The sequence below is a fragment of the Oreochromis aureus genome, linkage group 8 (genome assembly GCF_013358895.1).
Source record: "Oreochromis aureus strain Israel breed Guangdong linkage group 8, ZZ_aureus, whole genome shotgun sequence".
NCBI classification, from domain to species: Eukaryota; Metazoa; Chordata; class Actinopteri; order Cichliformes; family Cichlidae; genus Oreochromis; species Oreochromis aureus.
Window position 1 is genome coordinate 6,331,517 of NC_052949.1, and position 19,897 is coordinate 6,351,413.

The 19,897-nt window shown below is 41.7% G+C and overlaps 1 protein-coding gene across 8 annotated transcripts in view; it reads left to right on the forward strand.

Annotated features, from left to right (window-relative positions):
* thrab (thyroid hormone receptor alpha b) overlaps window positions 1-19,897 on the forward strand; it is a 156,963-nt gene that overhangs the window by 116,721 nt on the left and 20,345 nt on the right. For 6 of the 8 annotated variants that reach the window (XM_039616067.1, XM_039616071.1, XM_039616069.1 and 3 more), the window contains 4 exons: window positions 8,270-8,331; window positions 13,111-13,211; window positions 14,055-14,202; window positions 14,435-14,640. In XM_039616067.1, the coding sequence (XP_039472001.1) occupies window positions 8,270-8,331; window positions 13,111-13,211; window positions 14,055-14,202; window positions 14,435-14,640 (517 nt within the window). Of the gene's footprint in view, window positions 1-2,187; window positions 2,331-3,886; window positions 3,950-8,269; window positions 8,332-13,110; window positions 13,212-14,054; window positions 14,203-14,434; window positions 14,641-19,897 lie in introns of those variants that run through there. The other 2 variants (XM_039616072.1, XM_039616073.1) reach the window with 2 other exon arrangements.

Sequence of the window (19,897 nt, forward strand, 5' to 3'; positions counted from 1 at the left end):
CCTAATGTGAGAGTTGGGTACCCATTAAGGCCAGGTGGGTGCGTGTCAATCTGTGAGTCAGTCGGCGTAAACCTCTACTAATCAGACTAATTGACTGAAACACTGTCAGGTTTTATTTCTGCATTTGTAAAAGAAAAGTCCCCTGCAGGAATCTCAGTGATACTTTAAAGAGCTGTGAACATTTCACGCCAGAACTGCATTTGTGTTGCTCGATTTGTCTTATATATTAGAGTTATTATATCATGATCACAGAGGAATAACAGTAAATACATGCTGCAGATCTCCGTGGTGTGGTTATGTGTAAAACAAGTGCTTCATACTGGCAAAAGCACTGGGATTTCTCTCTCATGATCATGTAAAACCACCACGCCCAGTATGAAACTGTGAAAACTTTCATTAAGTTTTGGTTTGATTCGTGCAATATCAGTCTATATTAGCTTTGCCAGGTGCATTAGTCTGGACTGAGAATTGTGTGGATAAATATACTTCAGCGCTACTATGTTTGCATGACAGATTAATTTTATTCATCGTGTCAAATTTGCTAAACGAACTTGCAGTTTTAGTGAAATCTTTCTTTTTAAAAGAAATATTCACTTCACAGTATCAACATAAATAAGTCTGAACCTCTATATGTATAGATTATAAGTGCACACCAGACACATCTGGATATGGAAAAAAATCCAGTTAAACGTAGTAGAATACCTACTAAGTGTTTCCCTTTGGTTTTAGTTCAGAACATTTCAAGCTGTTTATATTTGAGCTTTTAACTACATGTTTATTATTGGTTATGTCTGGGATACTGTAGAGTTATGGATTTAATCAGAGGGAGTTGTCTTGCTTTCACTCAGTGGCATACTACATCCCCTTCTTCCTCAGCCTGTAATTTAGAGAGTGGCGGGAACAAAGTGTCCATTAGCTCTGGATGTATAGGACGGGGCAGACACAGCTGTTGGCCCGCAGCATGTAAGCACAACAATAGGCAACTGTGGCCCTCTAAACATAGGACAGGGGGCCTCTTTGAGTGTTTGTTATAGATATAATTCTCCAGGCTATTCTGAGCATCTTTGTGTTGTTCTGTCTAAGATGCGCGGGCTTCAGAGCAGACAGTTTCGGCAACAAACTCTAGCCAATCACAGGCAGAGTATCAGCAGAATGTAGATAAGCGTGGAAAAGGAAGAGTGAGCGTGGTTAGGAGGGTAAAAATATTAAAAATATATATTAATTACCTAAAGAAAAACTCTGAGGTTAGAACATACAAAAGTTATGAAAAGAGCTGTGTGTGTAATGGCACGGCTGTGGCTCAGGAGGTGGCGCGGGTCGTCTCCTAATTTGAATGTCAGTGGTTCGATCCCATCTCTCCTAGATACTAGATACCATCATTCGGTTGTCCCTGATGCATCCATCACTGTGAATTTTAGGTAAAAAAAAAACTTGTATGATTGTGAGCGAATGAGGCTTGTAGTAGGAAAGCGCTTTGAGTGCTCTTGTAGTTGGACAGATTATCTACAGAGCGCCTGTAGAGCTCTATAAATAAATATTTGCTGGCCTTTAGCAGCATAACACGAGGTTGATTCAGGGTCACCTGATCCAGTTCAAACTGTAAGCTTTATCAAAGAGCAAAGTTTAAATGTAGAGAGGTTTTCACGTCTTTGTCCTGCAGCCAAACTGGGAACTGGTTCCACGGGAGAGGAGACTGATGGCTCATTGTGACATGTTGCGTCATGAACATGGTCTAGAGTGCCAGATGTGCATTAATCCACAGCCAAATATAGTCAACAACAAATGCGCTCACCAGCTGTTTTAGCTCCTTTTATAAATGTTATTTTAAAAAAATGTATATGTCTCTAATGAGGGAGGATCTAAGGCCTAAATGTCATAAACAGCTAGAGATTGTCTGTCTTTTTTAGGGGGGAAATATATATTTATCCTTAATAATCCGTACTGTAGTTCCCTGTGACTGGTGTTGGGTGCTTTTTTTTGTAGTGTATCTATATCTTTATTATTGAGTCCTGCAGTGACAGACCAGTAATACCTGTGAGATGTGTCGCGCTCACTGTCAGAGTCACAAGTGGAGAAGCTGACTGTGTTCCAATAAGAGGAGTCTGGGTGGTACCAAGTTCCACGGATAGGAATAAAAGGGAGGGAGCGGCACAGAGTATCCATGTGGGTCAGCAGGCTAAACATAGCACGAGTAGACGAGATATCAGCGTGAAGGAGAGTGGGGAAAACAGACAGTGTCCATGCACGAGGGCTGTTCACAGCTTCATCTGCGGCTTTAACTAGAACTGTTCCTCAGCCATGCATATTTTACAGTCCCACTGCTACATCAGGTCAGCACTATGTGTTTTGTTTGTGTCATCCTTTTGGCTCAAACTCTTGTTTCTTCTCTTGTGTATTTGTTTTGGACCGCGCGGCCACATTCGGCACACATGTCGAGCCGCAAGGAATTCATCTGCTGCTCTTGAACGCCAGCTTAGGTTTTATACTGTGTTTGCTGCAGAGAATGTAGAGTATGTGCATGTGCATTGAGTTTCCGAGAGGCACAGTCTACAAGACTCGCATATTTAGAACTGTGTTGCAATCTGTATCTCGCCACAGAGCAAGAGCTGGGAATTGAACTTACTTTGGTATGCTCGTACAGCACACGCTGTCCTGCCTCAACCTGCAGAGACTCAGATTCCATCAACATATATTCAGTTTAAACCCACGAACAGAAGGTCTTCTATGTGCTAAGTGGCCAACATCTTCCTCAACTGTGCAATACAATTATGAAAAAAAAAACATATAGCTTTTTGCCTGAACACCCAAATCTACTTTTCTGTTTGTTTGTAGCAACAAAACATCATAACAGATAAGATGTTAGTTACAGATGAAGATGTAACATGCCGCTGTGAATCTAAACAGCCGTAAAAGCTTTCAGACTGAACCACTTTTGTAAATACAGTCATTTTATGCTATTATGTTATGTATTATGCAGCTACTTTATTTTTCAGGGCCACTCGTCACAATGTCTGTCTTTTTTTTAATGAGAACTCTTTGAACAAAGAACACCTCTGAGGTTATTGCATAGACTGTATATAAAAGGCAGAGGTAGGCAATGTAATATGACCCATTAGCTTCTGGATTCCCATATTAAAGCCTTGATTTTAGGCATTGCCATCTGGTAATAAGTTCTAAGTTGTGGTACCACAATGTGGATATGACATCATGACTACATTTGAAGTTAGGGTGGGTTATAGCCTACTTTATCATGGCTTTAGCTGATGCTAATAGCATGCTTTTTACTGTGGTTAAAAACGTCTCCTGCATATTTGTAGAAACTCACTCTGTTGGTTACGTAATTCTTTTTTTTAATTTAATAAAAAGTTTGTTTCTCTGCACTTGCAGGTGCTGTTAATCCTCATCTTCTTGCTCCACAGTAGCTAGCTAAGGCTAGCTGCTCTGGTCACAAAGGCCTAGAGACCAGTTAGCAACCACCTGGCAACCACTGGTTGCTAGGGAAAAGTATTTCCTTTCCTCATGTCACTAGTAGAAATTGGTCACAAAGAGCTGTTGTTTCTGTGTTTTTGTTATTATTTTGTTATAATTTTCAGTGAATCACTAATCATTACTCTGCCATTTGTTGCATCATTCATCAGAGCTCACGTTGCCGAGCTTGTGTTGCGGCACCTTAGGGTTTGTGGAAACTCTCTGTACAACAATGCAGAGGTATAGTATTAGTGTTTAGTGTAATATAGAAGTATAGTCCTTGTAGGAGTGACAGAGAACTGATTAATGAGTATCTGATGTCATCCCGTTTGCTGATGTTCCCATCTGCACCAACATCCTGCTGCACTGGAAGACCGAGCTGTCACATAGCTGACAGTGTGATGGTTGTCGCCTCCAGCAGCTCCGTGGAGTGATGTTGGAGCCAGTTGGCAGAGGGAGAGATATTTACCTTTGAGTGGCAGTGAGTGAAAACCCCATCGCATCTTTCTGCTGCTGTGACAGCTTTAATTCTTTTTTTCACATCCAGCTGGCATTTTAACTGACATGTTTGCCCACAAAGTGAATGAAAAACAACAGCCGTGTTCAAAGGCTCTCAGATTTCTTTAGTTATTACTTTGTAAAATATGCATCTTGCAGCAATTTGTTGTTGTATGTAGAAGTGTTGCTTCACAGGTGAGCAGCATCACTCCTAGAAATGGAGACGGTTGTCATGCCAGTAACATTCTACCATGCTTTTGACCACTAAAGAAGATGCCCAACAGTCATGATAAATCAAGCTCTAATTCAACGGGCTGTGCAAGAGCCCAGTATAATACACTTTTGTATTCTGAAAAGGGCAAAAGGGAACCATAGCTGAGAACGAGACACTGCTATAATTAAAACCAGTTTAAAATATGAAGGGCAGTTTGAGCCGGCATTCATGCACAATTACAGCAACTCGTGAGCCTGACAGGTAATTATATTGTTATGTTTCCCAGTTGGAGACAATGTTTGCTGGTGTGAAACATAAAAACATGCTCTCTTACAGGAGAAAAGAAAAGCCTGTGTCTCATTTAGAAGCAGTAACATAAAACATGTTGTTTATCAGACTTATGTTTTTTTGACCAGGAGAGCAGGGAAGAAAAATGTGCAATATAGCCACAGAAACATTAAGCAACGAGTAACATGACTGGAGCTCATTTAGTGCAGAACTTTTTTGTTTTGTCTTTGTATAAACAAGAAATACTCTATAAGGAGAGCTGCAATCATGGCAGTTTAGCACTTTATCAAAGTCAAAGTCAAATTTATTTATATGGCACATTTAAAACAACAACTGTTGACCAAGGTGCTGTACAATTAAGATAATCAAAAGAAATTAAAACATAGGGAAACATGATAAAAGTTAATGAAAAGAATCATAATTTACTCAAATCATTAGAAGATTTGAGTAAAAACTAAGTTAAATAAAAGTAGCACAAACTCATTCTGGTTTAAAAGCCAAGGAATAAAAGTGAGTTTTCAGACGGGTTTTGAAAGTGTCCAGTGTTGGGGAGGTCTTGATGTGAAGGGGCAATTTGTTCCACAATTTAGGAGCAGTTCCAGCAAAGGCCCGATTTCCTCTGTGCTTTAACCTGGACCTCGGGACAGCCAGGACCAAATGATCCGCAGACCTCCGTGATCTTGCAGGAGTGTACCAATTTAAAAGATCAGAAAGGTATGAGGGTGCTAACCCGTGCAACGCCTTAAAAACAAATAATAAAATCTTTAAATTAATTTGAAAACTAACTGGCAGCCAGTGTAATGATGCCAGTATGGGAAATATGTGTTCTCGCTTGCGTGTGCCACTTAGTAACTGTGCTGCAGCGTTTTGGACCAGCTGCACACGGCTGACTGATGACAGGCTAACACCAGAGTAAAGACTATTACAATAGATGAAATGAAGGCATGGATAGCTCTCTCAAAGTCTCTAAAACAGAGAAATGGCTTCACTTTAGCAAGTAGCCGAAGATGAAAGAAACTAGACTTGATTACAGCATTGATCTGTTTATCAAACATTAGATTAGAGTCCAAAATCGCTCCTAGGTTCCTCGCAAAGGTTTTTTTTTTTTATAAATTTCTAAGGGGCCAAAGTCGCAGTGGTCACAGGGACCAAACACAATCACCTCTGTTTTCTGTTCATTTAGGTTAAGAGAGTTTATCACTTCATAAAGCAAGAAGGCTCCAGAAGCCAGGCCCTCGTGTTAAAACTGTAACTTCCTCCACACAGTTCATGGAATCTGGATGGCGGTTGAATATTTTTGCAAGTCATTTGTTCAAATTATATCAAGCTTAAAGCTATTCTTTAATAAATGCATCAGCTAGATCTTAAACCTCATCAAGCCACTGAACTGCCCGTGTTGATGCTTTTTTGATTTTTTTAATGTAACAGCTCGCAAATATCGTTGCTGTTCGTGAGTTTTCAGATTTACTGTTTTACAAAAAGGCTGACAAAAATAGAAAAGCGTGTTATGATTTTTATTTATTAAGATGCCACTTATTTAGTTGCGTTCTTGAAAGTGTGCTGGGTATAAAACCATGAATTCACGTTTGGCAGATTTCTGAGACACTTGTTTTATGACATGCTCTAATAAATTTGTTAACACCGTTTAGCTACGAGAGTGTGTGAAATGCAGCCCTACAGTCTATTGGTGTACTTTGCTTACTGAGCTCCTAGTATTAGGTAACTTGAAGCTTACACTCTTGTCCAATTATGGCTTTAGAAACCAAGATGGCAACAGCAATAAGCTAAAGTTGAGACTTCAGAATTCAAGCATGCAAACAATGGCAGACTTCACAGTTGCTAACGCTCCTTTATTCATGTACAGTCTGAAGGAAACTAACCTACCTTTTATTTATTTATTGTTGAGGGCTAACAGGGCAACAGTTTGCATGAACTTTACTTAATAAAGGGATGATGTGTCAACTTGAGTTAGGAAGTTCAGTGAAAGTCCCATTTTAAGTTTACTATTCAAATCCACTCATATGCTTAAGTTAAGAGTATTTAAATTATTAAATTATCCATCTCTCTAGATGCCTGTCTTTGGACGTCTTATTGCAGTAGCTAATCAGGGACGGCTTGCCATGACCGCCATTTGAACCCCGGGTATGTCATTAGAAAGGCAGTGACACTCTGTCATTAAAATCTCCTTTCATAAGATAAAATGTAGCAGCGGAGGAAGGATCCTTTCACCCCTTAATAAAGAGTACACTCTTATACATCTCTGTCACAGAGCAAATTTAACTCAGAGGCCTGTGTGTTGTGACCCAGAGTCCAGCAGAGTTGGAGCTCAGTTTATTTATGGTTGTAATGGAGTCCTGCTCCCTCTCCTGGAGCTGGCGTTAAAGGGTCCTGGCGTGGGAGGAGAGCCGGAGGCTGTCAGAGAGCAAAGAGCTGGACTCCTGGGATTCTAAACACATCCCAGACTTGCAGGGAGCACTCGCTGACTCCGGCCCATACTGTACTCGCTTTTCATAACCCCCCTTACCTCACCTCTCTCTGCTTTCATAACTCCCCTCCCAGCAGCCAGCTCCCATCTGCGCTTTACATGCCTTCCATATGTGTCAGCGGTGGCTTCAGGTGTGTGTGCACATCCTTGCTGTGAATGCGTGTTGCTTTTGGCTGCATGGTTGACACCTACACTCTTTGCAGTCTTTGTCTTTCGGCTGCTATTGTGGGGTTTCCCCATGAGCGCTCTCATAATTGGAGTGGTTTTGGGGACCTTACTAGTATTCCCCACAAAGTCTTTTTCCTGCTACTTGGATTCAGTTTGGGAGCACTTTCAGCTTTTACTGCCAAAGTGCATCAATTTGCTGCAAGTAAAGCTGCCTTTTCCTTTGACATAAACTTTATGACTTAACTTTTGGCCTAGAGAGCTCAGTTACAACTGAAAATTAAAATTTATGGTGGCAAATCATGCTCCTATATCTCTACGTGATTTGAGTACCAGATGCTTGGCTGGTAAATGGATATAGGGAGAAGGTTTACACAAATAGAGAAGCCAGTTTATTTTCCGTATATGGATTTGCATGAAATGTACAGATTACATTATCTCTTAGTCACTCGATCTGTTGTTTATAGATCTGTCCTGGAGCCCATTTATACCTGATATTAACGTGGAGACTTTACTCGGATTACTTGGAAAATGATATTTCCATCTGGTATTGATTCTCATTAGCTTGATTTTGAAGCTGACGAATCTCTATAAACAGAAGTGCTGAGTTCTACTGACCATGAGTTTGCCAAAATGCAAGCTCAAAGCTACCATCTATCATCTAAAGACATATAACAGAACTTACCTGTATTTATAATCAGTGACCACTGGATGGAACATAATATATCTGCTGGCTTCCCCTCACGATGTGGCCACATTGCTGATTGGTTTTGTTGGCTTACAAACGTGGCATAAAGGGAAATTGTGCTATTGTATCAGATCTACTTATTTTCCATTCGCGGAGAAAGCATTTGTCTGCAGTTCTTTGATGTGCAATTTGAAAAATCACAATTGAGGGCACATAATCTGTCTGGCTGAACAACCAGACTGTATATACTGTCTGCACATCACTGCCTGCAATGTGATGTCAGTGTGAGCCAAACAACCTCCGGATGTGATTTGTCTGATTCAGCTCAGTGTTTGGCATACCCGACTATATATTTTCTTTATGACCTACATACATACAACTTTACAGAGATAAGTGTTGTATATTTACAGGCACTGATTATTCCTCTTTGCTTTTCTCTCTTTGTCCCTTTGTTATTTCTCAGGTGGCTCAATGGCCCAAAAAGGAAGAGGAAGAACAGCCAATGTTCGGTGAAGAGCATGACTGGTGAGTGTCTGATGGATGCTGCTTTGACTCTCTGGAGTGGCACCTAAGAAAAAAGCACTTCTCTTACCTGAAATATGCCTGACGTCTTCAGATGTAACCCTTTACTTTAGAGAACAAACACTCTCCGAATATAGGTAACCGTTCATTTTGAAAATTGCTTTTCCAGCACTGTGGTTTGGAGGTGTTTGATATATTCTTGGATTCTCTGAATCTTTTTTGCTTTATAAAAAAGGACTCTCAGTCTCGCCACAGTGTACGCAGGCACTAAGTGAGTGACTGCAAAGAAGTTAAGCACAAGATTGATTGCTGCCGCGTGTACATTACACTTTCGATTTGTCAAGAGCAAAGAGAAGAAGTAAAACATCTTGGCACCTGTCATCAATAAACGAAAGCCTTCTGCTTTGTCTGCTTTCATGTTGGATGCAGTTCATTGTCAGAGTGACAGCTCCAAATCCCCTGAGCTGGAAGAAGCGAGTGAGGATGGGAGGTGAGAGACTGGGAGCGATAGAGTGGGAGGAACACCAACATAAAAATCCAAGTCTACAGGATAGCTGATTTAATAAAATATATCCCCCAAGGCTGAGTCCAAATGTTTCCCCTCCCAGCAGGCTTCCTCCCTGCATGACTGCTTGTGCCATGCTTTACCTGCCATGGTTCATTTGAACTGGGAAAGTATGACAATATGTCTGTCTTAGGGGCATGGTTGTCTGAGATTCAATTATATACACTGTCAGAATTTTCCTCTGAGAGTGGACCAACCCTCAGCAAGTCCATGGATACCTTAACAACCATAATATCATTGTGTCGTGTCCACAGAGTGCGTTAATAGGCAACTTTTTACAACCATGTGGGCTAACATAAATATAGACAATTATAATATGTTAATAATGAAGCCAATAATCAAAGCCTAGGTAACCAAATCTTCTTGATAGATAGATTTACAGTAGAGCTACTCTACAAGAGTAGCTTTGCATGAAACGCTAATGAGCCATTCATGTCCTTATTATCCATATGGCACATTTGGTGTCATTTCAGCTTGTCGTGCACATTCCAGTTCTCCAGGCTGGACACAGAAGTGTACAAACAAGTCGGTTATATGTGCAGGAGCTCAGAACTTCTCAGATTACACCAAGGAAAAGCTGAAACAGCTTGAAAAAGTTTCTTTGTTTTTAATCAATCGGTAGAAGATTGCAAGAAGTCCAAGCACCCGAAATGCCAGGATAAGTGCTTACAGGGCTGTGATGATGTTACAAACTGTTGCAACCAAAAACTTGTACGAGCTTTGACTGCAGACTGAAGATTGAGGTTGAGGTGTGTGGAGTTTGCATGTTCTCCCTGTGTTTGCGTGGGTTCTCCCCGGGTGCTCCAGCTTCCTCCCACAGTCCAAAGACATGCAGTTAGTGGGGATAGGTTAATTGGAAACAGTAAATTGCCCATAGGTGTGAATAGGGGAGTGAATGTCCGTGCGACTTTTTGTCTCTGTCTGTGTGTTAGCCCTGCGACAGACTGGTGACCTATCCAGGGTGTACCCTGCCTCTTGCCTTAAGACAGCTGGGATAAGCTCCAGCGCCCCCCGCGACCCTGACAAGGATAAGCGGAAGCGAATGGATGGATTTTGGATGCACTGCTTCTCTTTTTTCCTTTGCACGTTACTCTATTTTCAGTTCTCTCAAAGTGCACAAGCCTTCTGCCACCTCAGTTTCTTTTCGCTCCCTTCTTCTGCATTTTCACATCTTCTGTGGAGGAACCAGAAACTGGCTTTTGCCCCTGCAGGATTATGTTCCCAGGCAAAAATAAACCCTCCTCTGACAGAGCAACCCTGCGCCCACCGCTATTTTAGTTTCTTTTTAACTTAATTCATTTATTAAAAGTTCAAGGATGTCCACCACTTAAAAGAAGGCTGTTTAAAATATAAAAGCACTGGACAAAAGCGTATTGACCAAAACGATTTTTGCCACGTTTGCCATAATTGGTAGTTTGATCAATTCTTCTCGGCCCTTTTCAGCGTTACATAAACACAGCATTTAATCCATTTACAGCAATAGATTTTAAGTGGCATTCAGGAAAGGGACAATAAACACAGCAGCACTTGGCTTTGCGTAATAGCTGTTGATTCAACTCCAGCTATCGGTGTAGTATTGTCCTCCGGTGTCATCAGTGTTTACAGTTTCAAATGTCACCTCGCTCGGATGTTGTCATGTAAGGACCTCTAAAACACAATCCCGAGACTCCTTCAGGGATTCAAACGCCCCTCCCCACCCGATTTCACTCACACACACAGACACACTCTCACATGCACATGCACTTTGATAAAACAAAAACGGCAAGTGTTATGGTGGGAAACTTGCGGAGACAAAATATTTATCTTGACTCAGCCACACTTGAAAAATCTCCTTCCTTTTCCTGGGTTTTGCTGGTGGCCTGTCTGGGAGGGGCCAGAGCCAGAGAGCTGCAGCGGTATTGATTTTGGGCTTGGCTTCCAAACACAGCCACAGCAGCGGCTCGGGGATCCGCCTGCTGCTGCCTGCCCTGCCAACACATTGGGGCTCACATTTTATGTTATGTGATGGTTCTCTGGTTCTTCTGACTCCTTTTTAAACCTCTTTCCCCTCCTGCATTCTCCCATCTGACCTTTTGTCATTTCTCTGGCTCACCTCCCTTTTACTACTTTTCTTTCTTTTTCTCTTTTTACATAAGTTCTTCTTATTTTTTTTTTTTTTTAATTTGACAGAAAGAACCCGAGTGCTCCTCAGTTTGGAAAACTGTCACTTTTGTGCCTTTGGCAAGTGCTCTTCTCTCTCTTTTGTCTTTTTTCTCTTCTTCCCACCATCCGCTTCTTGCCTTCCCCCTCCTCCTCTAAAAATCTGTAACCGAGCCAAAAAGGCAGAGCCCAACTGACACTGCCAGTCACTGCTCTCACCACGCCTTGGTGCACGCACACAGACACACAAAAGCGTGTATCACTGGATCCATTTTTAACCGCTAAAAATAAAGAACAGCAGGCTTTCAAAGATACCCCTCATCAGATTTTCTATATCATTTTTTTTTATAGAAGTATAATCAACAGAAAAAGTAAAAGTACATCAAATCAATACTTATTGTGACTGCCCTTTGTCTTTAACATCACCAGTTTTTCATCTTTTTTTCTTTAAATCACCGAGAGCTTGCCACAGTTCTTCTGTGGATTCAGGCCGTCTCTGTCGCTTCCGTCTCCTAATGTAATCTGAAACTCTGTGGGGACCGAACCATCTGTTGCGCGACCCTTTAGTTTTCATTCTTTATGATTGGGGTCTTTGTCGTGCTGCAGAATGAATTTGGGACCAATCAGACGCTTCCTTGGTGATACTGTGTGATAGATCACAATCTCAACACCCCGATCCTCACACACAGTACGTGTATGCGCAAAGTGCAGAGATTTGTCAGTAGCCCTGTTTGTGTGGGGCTGCACTTAAAACACCCACACTGAATTTATTTGCGACTTGCAGTGTATCATCTCCGCCCCTCCCAACGTCATAGCTACTGTAAATATCACATGAAATGTCTGCAAATCTGCTATTTCCTGTGTCTCCTTGCTTGCTCTTTTGGTCTCGCAGTATGGAAAAAAGAACAAACTGTGCCTTTTCTGAGTTTAAAGCAGAGGAACGACTGTGAAATAGGACAGAGAGAGAACAATCCAAATACTGTCAATTTAGATCAGCTGGCGCTGTAGTATCTGCTGTAAGAACCTCAGCTCGGTTGGGATCAAACCAAACAGTAAAGATCTTGTGTGTTTAATTGCGTGACCACAGTAATTTGAGTAGCTTTGTGTCAGTACACAACTTAAAGGGATGACTGAAGTAGGAAAATATGCATAGTACTTTTTTCTTGTTTTAGTTTAAAACAAGGTTTGCAAACTTTCCAAAGTAATTCATGTAATACAGCTTCCTCCCAGTCTAACCCTATTAGTTACTTGGAAACCTTGTTGAATATCCTGTCTGCTAATTAAAGACTAATTACAAATGGGGGTTCACTTCTTACATGCTCTTCTCAGAGCATTATCATATGCCTGTGTAAATAGAAGTATTTCACCTCCGGCCACATTTACTGTAGCACCAGAGGGTGAGTGGGGTTGATTGTGAGCTCTGCTGCCTCTGTAACCACACAGCAGTGTCACATTGCACTGGTGCGCTCGTCTGTATGACTGTAGAAAGGTTAAACCATTACAGTTTACTAGGAGGGGAGCTTTAAAGAGACGAGAGCTAAAACCGTTTGGCTTCAAAGGTCACAGTAGCATAAGTAACTTTGTTTTTTTTATTATGTGAATCATGCAAAACTACTCTAGTAAAGTCTAAAACTAAAAATATGATGCTGGAAAGTCAACTCACATTGTCCACTTTAAAGGTGCCACAGGCTGCATAGCGGTACTGTTCTGGACCACAGAAACTGTGTGGGTATAGTCTAGTGGCCCTGTTTGAATTATTAGCACTCGTCCCTATTAGAAAGGTACTGACTGTGTTACCCTGCAGGTTAAATGATGTGAAGAAAAACCCCCTTGATAGAAACTGTTTTTTCTATCAGGATTTTTTATTCAGGCATCACAGTGAAAAACTCAAACACCACTGTTGTGTTCCTTCCAAGGTCTCCAAGTGTTGTTTTCCTTTCTTATTCAGAGGTTTGAATTCAAAGCTAAGGACAATGATGTTGAAGTACTTCTGTCGTGGTAGGATGTAGTTGTTGTATAGATGCTCGCCCACAGCATCAGTGAGAAACACATATACATGATCTGTCTTTGTCTTTCAGGGTACATTCCCAGCTACCTCGAAAAGGATGAGCCATGTGTGGTGTGTGGCGACAAGGCCACAGGTTACCACTACCGCTGCATTACCTGCGAGGGCTGCAAGGTACACGCACACACACAAACCCAGAGAAGCACACAGCAGGTTCATAACCCACATAATGGCTGCAAGAAAACTTAATTTAATGCCTTCGAGGTCAAGTGCCAAGACACACACGCGTACATATGTGACTCACAGCCGTGCACGCACACACTCTTCATAGTGAACAGCCATACACCAAGGTCATACACATATTGCTGTCACTTCATCTCTGAGCTGTTTTTCATTTGTCTTCCTTGCTGTCAGTGTGCTGTGTGATCAGACTGCTTTGCTTCCTTTTGCTCATGTGTTTGTTTATCATTTTATATTCAGGCGTCACTGAAGGGATTGGGATTGAGCGTTGTTGGCAATGATGTATTTGATGTCTCAGTTATTGGGCAGCATGGGGGAAAAAAAGGCTTTTTTTTCCTTTTGTTTTTTTCAAATAAATCTGATTTATGGTAAATATTTCATGCTCACTTCCCTTCAATATGTAGAAGTATCTACGCCTGTCAAAAGAATGCTTTAGATCTAATAATACAAGCATAATATTAAATCTCCTTTCACATTTCCATCTACAGTGTGTTTGTCTTGTGCGTAGACCGTTGGGCCGTTGCGTAGCTTTCACAGAAATTGCCTCAGATTTAGTAGCAAGTGGGGCTGACAATACGTTTAATCAAATTTTGCATTAAAGACATAAATTTCACAGTAAAGACGCAGCAGCGGTAATTAAAATGTCTCCCTTCCCGCCAGCAGCGGCTGCGGCTGGAAGCAAAATGTTTTCAGGGCTTTTACCGTGCTCGTATTTCTCCGTCTGTGTTGCTGGCTGTCTCTCTCACATCCACGTCTGCCTGCTCTGTCTACCTCCAGGGTTTTTTTCGTAGGACCATTCAAAAGAACCTCCACCCGACCTACTCCTGTAAGTACGATGGTTGCTGCATCATCGACAAGATCACCCGCAACCAGTGCCAGCTGTGCCGCTTCAAGAAGTGCATTGCTGTGGGCATGGCCATGGACTGTGAGTGCACGCACAAAAATATAAGACAAAAATGAATTGATGTCACTTGTTTATTTTTTAATAAAGATTCAAGAGGTAGTAAGACTAAACAACACGGGGACCTAATATTTAACAGCTGGAGCTGCAACTTTATATATATGCAAACAAATTACAGGCGATATACAAACAGTGTGCGTGTCTGTTTTTTTTCTAATTTCTTCCTCCTCCTCTTCCCACTTCCTTTTCCCTCCAGTGGTACTGGATGACTCAAAGCGGGTGGCTAAACGGCGCCTGATTGAGGAGAACAGGGAGCGGCGTAAGAAGGAGGAGATGGTAAAATCCCTCCAGAGCCGTCCGGAGCCCACGGGGGCCGAGTGGGAGCTGATCCGCTTGGTGACAGAGGCCCATCGTCACACCAATGCTCAGGGCTCACAGTGGAAGCAGAAGCGCAAATTTCTGGTGAGAAGCTACGGCACAGTGATACGCAGCCTGTGTATTGTGATTGTGTTCACTTTCTATAGTTACCATTATATTTACTAGGAAAAACTTACAATCAGGAGATAACCAAAGCATTTCCATAAGATTAAAGCATTTTCTTTTCTACATTGTTGCCGCACTGTTTTTTCCAGCATATTTAAGTGATAGCTTAGGGTTACTCCAGCTTGGCTTTTTCATTGCTGTCATTTCTTTAGAGCAATTTAAGGCGACTTCTTACATTCCAAGATTATCTACTGAAAAAAGTAGCTTGTTAGTTTTCACCATTCCCTTAGAAAAAAGCTTCTTCTCCAACAACATAAACAGCTTCAAGCTCATTAATTTTACTCAGAGTGACAGCATTAGCTAAACTAAAACCCAGCCATTGCTGTTTTGAAGCTGGCTTAATTGCCCTCCTCAGCGGGCTTCACAAACACTGTTGGGGGACTGTGATTAGCTTGCAGCGACTGAGGTGGAGATCCGTGTAGATCACAAACACTTATTGATGTTGTTTGTGTCAGTTTCACTTGCAAGTTCAAGGTGATTACGACATGATGTAAAGGTTGTCCTCTCTGAAATCCAGCGAGCTGAGCTACAGATATACGCTGTGGCAAAGGTACAATTCAATGTCTTTCACTATAAAGGAGCTATAGTAGCTGCCCACATGCAGGCACTGTGGGGCAAGGAACAAAGGAACAAAGCAGCCTTTTAACAGCATAAAATTGCTCCTTTGAAAAGTTCTTTTTTTTGCATTACTTGATTTGCAAAACTTGTCTGAGAACTCTTAACATCAGGAATACTGGTGTGAGACATCAGAAGCAGATTATCACTGTCTTTTATTTTGAAAATTCTTTCTTTTGACGGCAAACAGTCTGCAGTTCTGATTTATGTCTTCGCACTTTCATAACCACTTAGCGAGTAGTTAGTAGTTAGTAGCGAGTTCTTATAGACAAGGCATTGTCTTTTCATGTAAACTATGAGTGACTGTGGCAGTCTGCTAGCAACCAGAGCAGTCACAAGGAGGCTCAAAGTGCAACACTGTACACACCTTTGCAACAAATTTCACCTAACAGCAGCAAACAATACTCATCAGTGTTCCATTTATGGAATACTTAGAGGTTGCAGGGGTCTCGCCAACCAGTCTCTAGACCTGTGTCACTGTTGTTTTAGCTGTCAGTTTCACAGCAACTGCCAGCAACCTCCAGCATCCACTTACACTCATGGTTACTGGACGTTACTAGTTGTCGCTGGGTGAAATCAGAAACCACTATGCCAAAAACCTCTTTGTGATTGTTTTGGTCTCAAAGTGATAGATTGCCACAGTCACTTTCAGTTTGAGTGGTGGTTGAGGAATAGTCATTTTTCCCTAGCAACCAGTGGTTGCCAGGCTGTCATCAACTGCTCTTTAGGCCTTAACATCATGGCCTGTTTACATCGATGACGAATCAATTATCTTATTAAGTATTTTCATTTCTCAACCTTTCCACTTCCGATTTTTCCTCATTTTGAAAAAGTTCATATTGAAAATATATTGCATACGTCTTTATTTTGGGACGATTTCAAAGATACCCAAGCTTTTATAGGAGCCATCACACCCATATTTATTAACTTCTAGAGAAGCTCTGTGCATGTGTGAATATGTGTGTGTTTGACAGTGGCAGGGATAATTACATGTACCCCAAAAGATCTGAGGCTTATATGAACTTTTAATTTATATTCATATTTTGGGAGTAAAAAATACCCATTGCAGAAATAAAAAGAGAACCACTCCTGACAGAAGCATTCCCACCTGAGTAATGTTATAATATTTCTTTCAAGTCATCTCCTTCTTTCACCGGTGGGGGTTGTTGCAGGGAACACATCAATAATAACTGCACTTAGAGTACTCTAACAAGTTTGGATGAATTCAATTCAATTCAGCTTTATGTATACAGCCCCCAAAGCACAACAAGAGTGACCTCAAGTCGCTTTAGATAATAAGGTGAAGACACTACAATAATACAGTGAAACTGAAATATTCAGATGACCCCCTATGAGCAAGCACTTGGCAACATTAGGGAGGAAAAACTCCTTTTTAACAGGAAGAAACCTCTGACAGAGCCAGGCTCAGGGAGGGGCGGGGTGAGGGGAGAAGAATAGAAAAGGCCACTGTGGAAGAGAGCCATTACAGCCGACACAAGTTTAAGTCACATTAAGGTCATTTTAAATCTATTTAAAGCACTAAATATAGGTTGTTTTTGTGTGAAAATACCCAATAAACACGACCACCACAAGCTATTTCACGCAATAAAATTCTGTAGCTCTATTTTAGTGTTTTCAAACAAACATGCAGTCACTCACATGTCTTTATCGCTGTGTATTCCCTGGTCTTTTTCTATTTTTCTCACCTCGTCTGTGCCTTTATTCCTCAGTTCACTCCAGAGTTGTGAGTTTTATTCATTCAAATCTTCTGGGTTCTTAACACAGACATAATTCTCCTCATAGTTTTCATTTGCACCTCAACTCTCCGTTTCCACTTTAATCTCACGCTCGTCTTCATTTCTTTGTTTTCTCTCTCACTGTCCCTCGGCGTCTCCCCTCGCTTTCCTTTCTGTTTTGCCCATCTGCTTTCCGTAAGATCCTTTCTTATCTCAGCCAAGGCAAATCCTCAGTCATTAGCGCTCATCTGCAAGTTGGCAGGCTGTGTGTGTGTGTTTGTGTGTCTCTCTCTCACACACTGCTCTCCTGCATGTGTTAGTGCTCGGATTCATCCTGGACAGCCCTGTCTGGGTGTCCCCGTCTGTATCAAGCTCCCCCTGTCACGCATAAACACAGACTCTGACCTTATGCTTTGGCTCAGGCTTATCGGAGATACTTACACAGTTTTAAGTGCTTGTCAACAGCTTCGCAGCAGAATGAGATGATGTGTCACATCCAAATCAAGGCGCTGTATTTAAAAAATTCTGTCCCACCGAGGTGGAGAGGGTTTCAAAGCATTTGTGGTCTGCTTATTGCAGAAGGCAGTGGATGGATGTGATGAGAAGATGGGGCCTTATGGGGCTCACATAGCTGCATAGCTTTGTGCTGTCGCCACTTCCTCATGACTTGGTTGAAGGCTACAGTGAGCAGGTGGAAGGTCAGAGTTGGTGTTAAAATTAGGGTTAAACATATTTTTAACAGCACTTACAATTAAAGCGCTTTATATTACAGACAGGTCTTGCACCAAGCAGAATTTAAAGCTCAGCACAGTAACCCTGAGCTTGGCTCATCTAAAGGATAAACTGTTCCATTTCACACAGCATTCACCCACTAACGGGGAGCTGGAGTCACTGAACTCTGAATATCTAAATTTAAATGCTAGGCCAACCAGGATGAGCCCATTCTGCCCTATGGGGACTACTACTTTAAAACTGCAGCAATGACACTGCTTCTCATACACTGTACTTCAGCACGCAAATGATGCCTGATGCACTCGGGGCTGACCCTCCTCACTTAGGCTGCAGTGTTTTCCTGAGAGAAGAGATGAAATTCAGTATGTTGGAAAGCTAGTTTCATTGTTATGCTACATATATCAGGTACAGATCAGATACAGGCACAGAACAAATAAAGAATATGGGGGGATATATGAGTACCTCGCATATATGTGTGGAAACCAGCAGCAACCCACACAAACAAACTGAAAATATGTAAATAGTTCGATTTCCTCTGGTGGGGGATTGAGGCTGACTACTGTAGCGATCAGTAGCTGTAGACGCTTATGTGAAAATGGCAAATTCTAAAGTAGAAATAACTGCCTGATACTAAAAATGGTTTTGTTCTCTATAGCTAACTTAAACCTTTATAAGCACAGGGGAAAGTTAAACTGTCGTGTGGCTGCTTAAAGGTGGATGCCAATACACCTTTTAAGCATGAACTCACCACACTCATCTGTATGGTGTCAAAAGTTCCTACAACCCTTTTGTTCAAATATGGGAACTTTAAGACCATGGCAGCCAATAATCTCAACACAAGCCTTTAAATGCAGCCTAAAGTGGAAATTTACACAGCAAAAGAGTCAACAGCACTTGACCAGCATTTTAATTCTAATGCATCTGTTGCATGTATCACTTTATAGGAGAATTTTTTAATTTAAATAAAGTAACAAAGTGCTTGAGAGAGGTGGTCCTTAGGTGTCATTCACACAGGCCTAGACACTGGATAGCAACCTGCTGGTAACCTTCAGTCTCCAGGCAAAAACGTGTATTCTCCAACTGCTTCGCAAGAGGTTGCCGGCAGCTGGTAGTTGAAGTCCGTCTCAAAGAAGTGTGTGGTGCTACACCAAAAACCTTATTGCGATCACTTTGGTCGCTAGCAGACTACCACAGTGGCTTGTAGCTTGCAACTTGTCTACAATCACTTGCCAACTCTTTGGTAGCGGTAGTGAAACTGTTAATGGTGTGAAGCGCAGAGAGCATTCACCTTCAGATTAAATGTGTTTGTTTCAGCAGTAAGGCACGACTTCTGGTCTGCTTTCTCTAGCACTTGTTGGGTATTTAACACTATGTGCAACGAATTTCAGCCAGTGACAGCAGCAGCCTACAGAATCCACCAGTTGAGGAAAACACATTTTTCCTACTGACCAGGGGTTCCCATTGGGCTGCTGACTGCTCTCTAGGTCTGTGTGGCTGAGGCTTTACGGACTATAAAGGATAATAAGAAAACATCTGCTATCATTAGACTTAATCTAATTTTTAGACCAAGAAGAAGTGACACATGAGTCACTCTGTTTCCATTTTTAGTTTTGTCTGCTTTGTTTGTTTGTCTGTCTCGTGGCATCACCCACAGCACGTTGTGGCAGTGTTGACTGCTTGTGAATGAAACCGTTTCAGAGATAATGCGGGGCCTGATGTTTCAGATTTTTCATTGTTGCTAAGACCAACTAACATATCTAGCCCATTGAATCATTTGGCCTTATGGAGGGGAACACACTGCTCTGACTTGTAACACAGTGTTCTCTCTCACACGCTTTGGTCTGGCATCTGGAAACGGCGTTGATGAGAGAAGATTCGGTTCAGCTGTGTGCGGCAGCTGTGCCTGTGTGGGTCTCTACATCGGTCCAAAGGTCATAGCATTCCTAATTGTCTGATAGCGTTTCTATTAAAAGTAATAGCAAATCTTGTTCGTTCACAGTTCAACGCAGTCTGCAGAAAATGCATGAGAAGTTTTGTTAGTGCACACCTACATATTAATGTATCCATAAAACGAGCTGCAGGCGAGGTGTAAC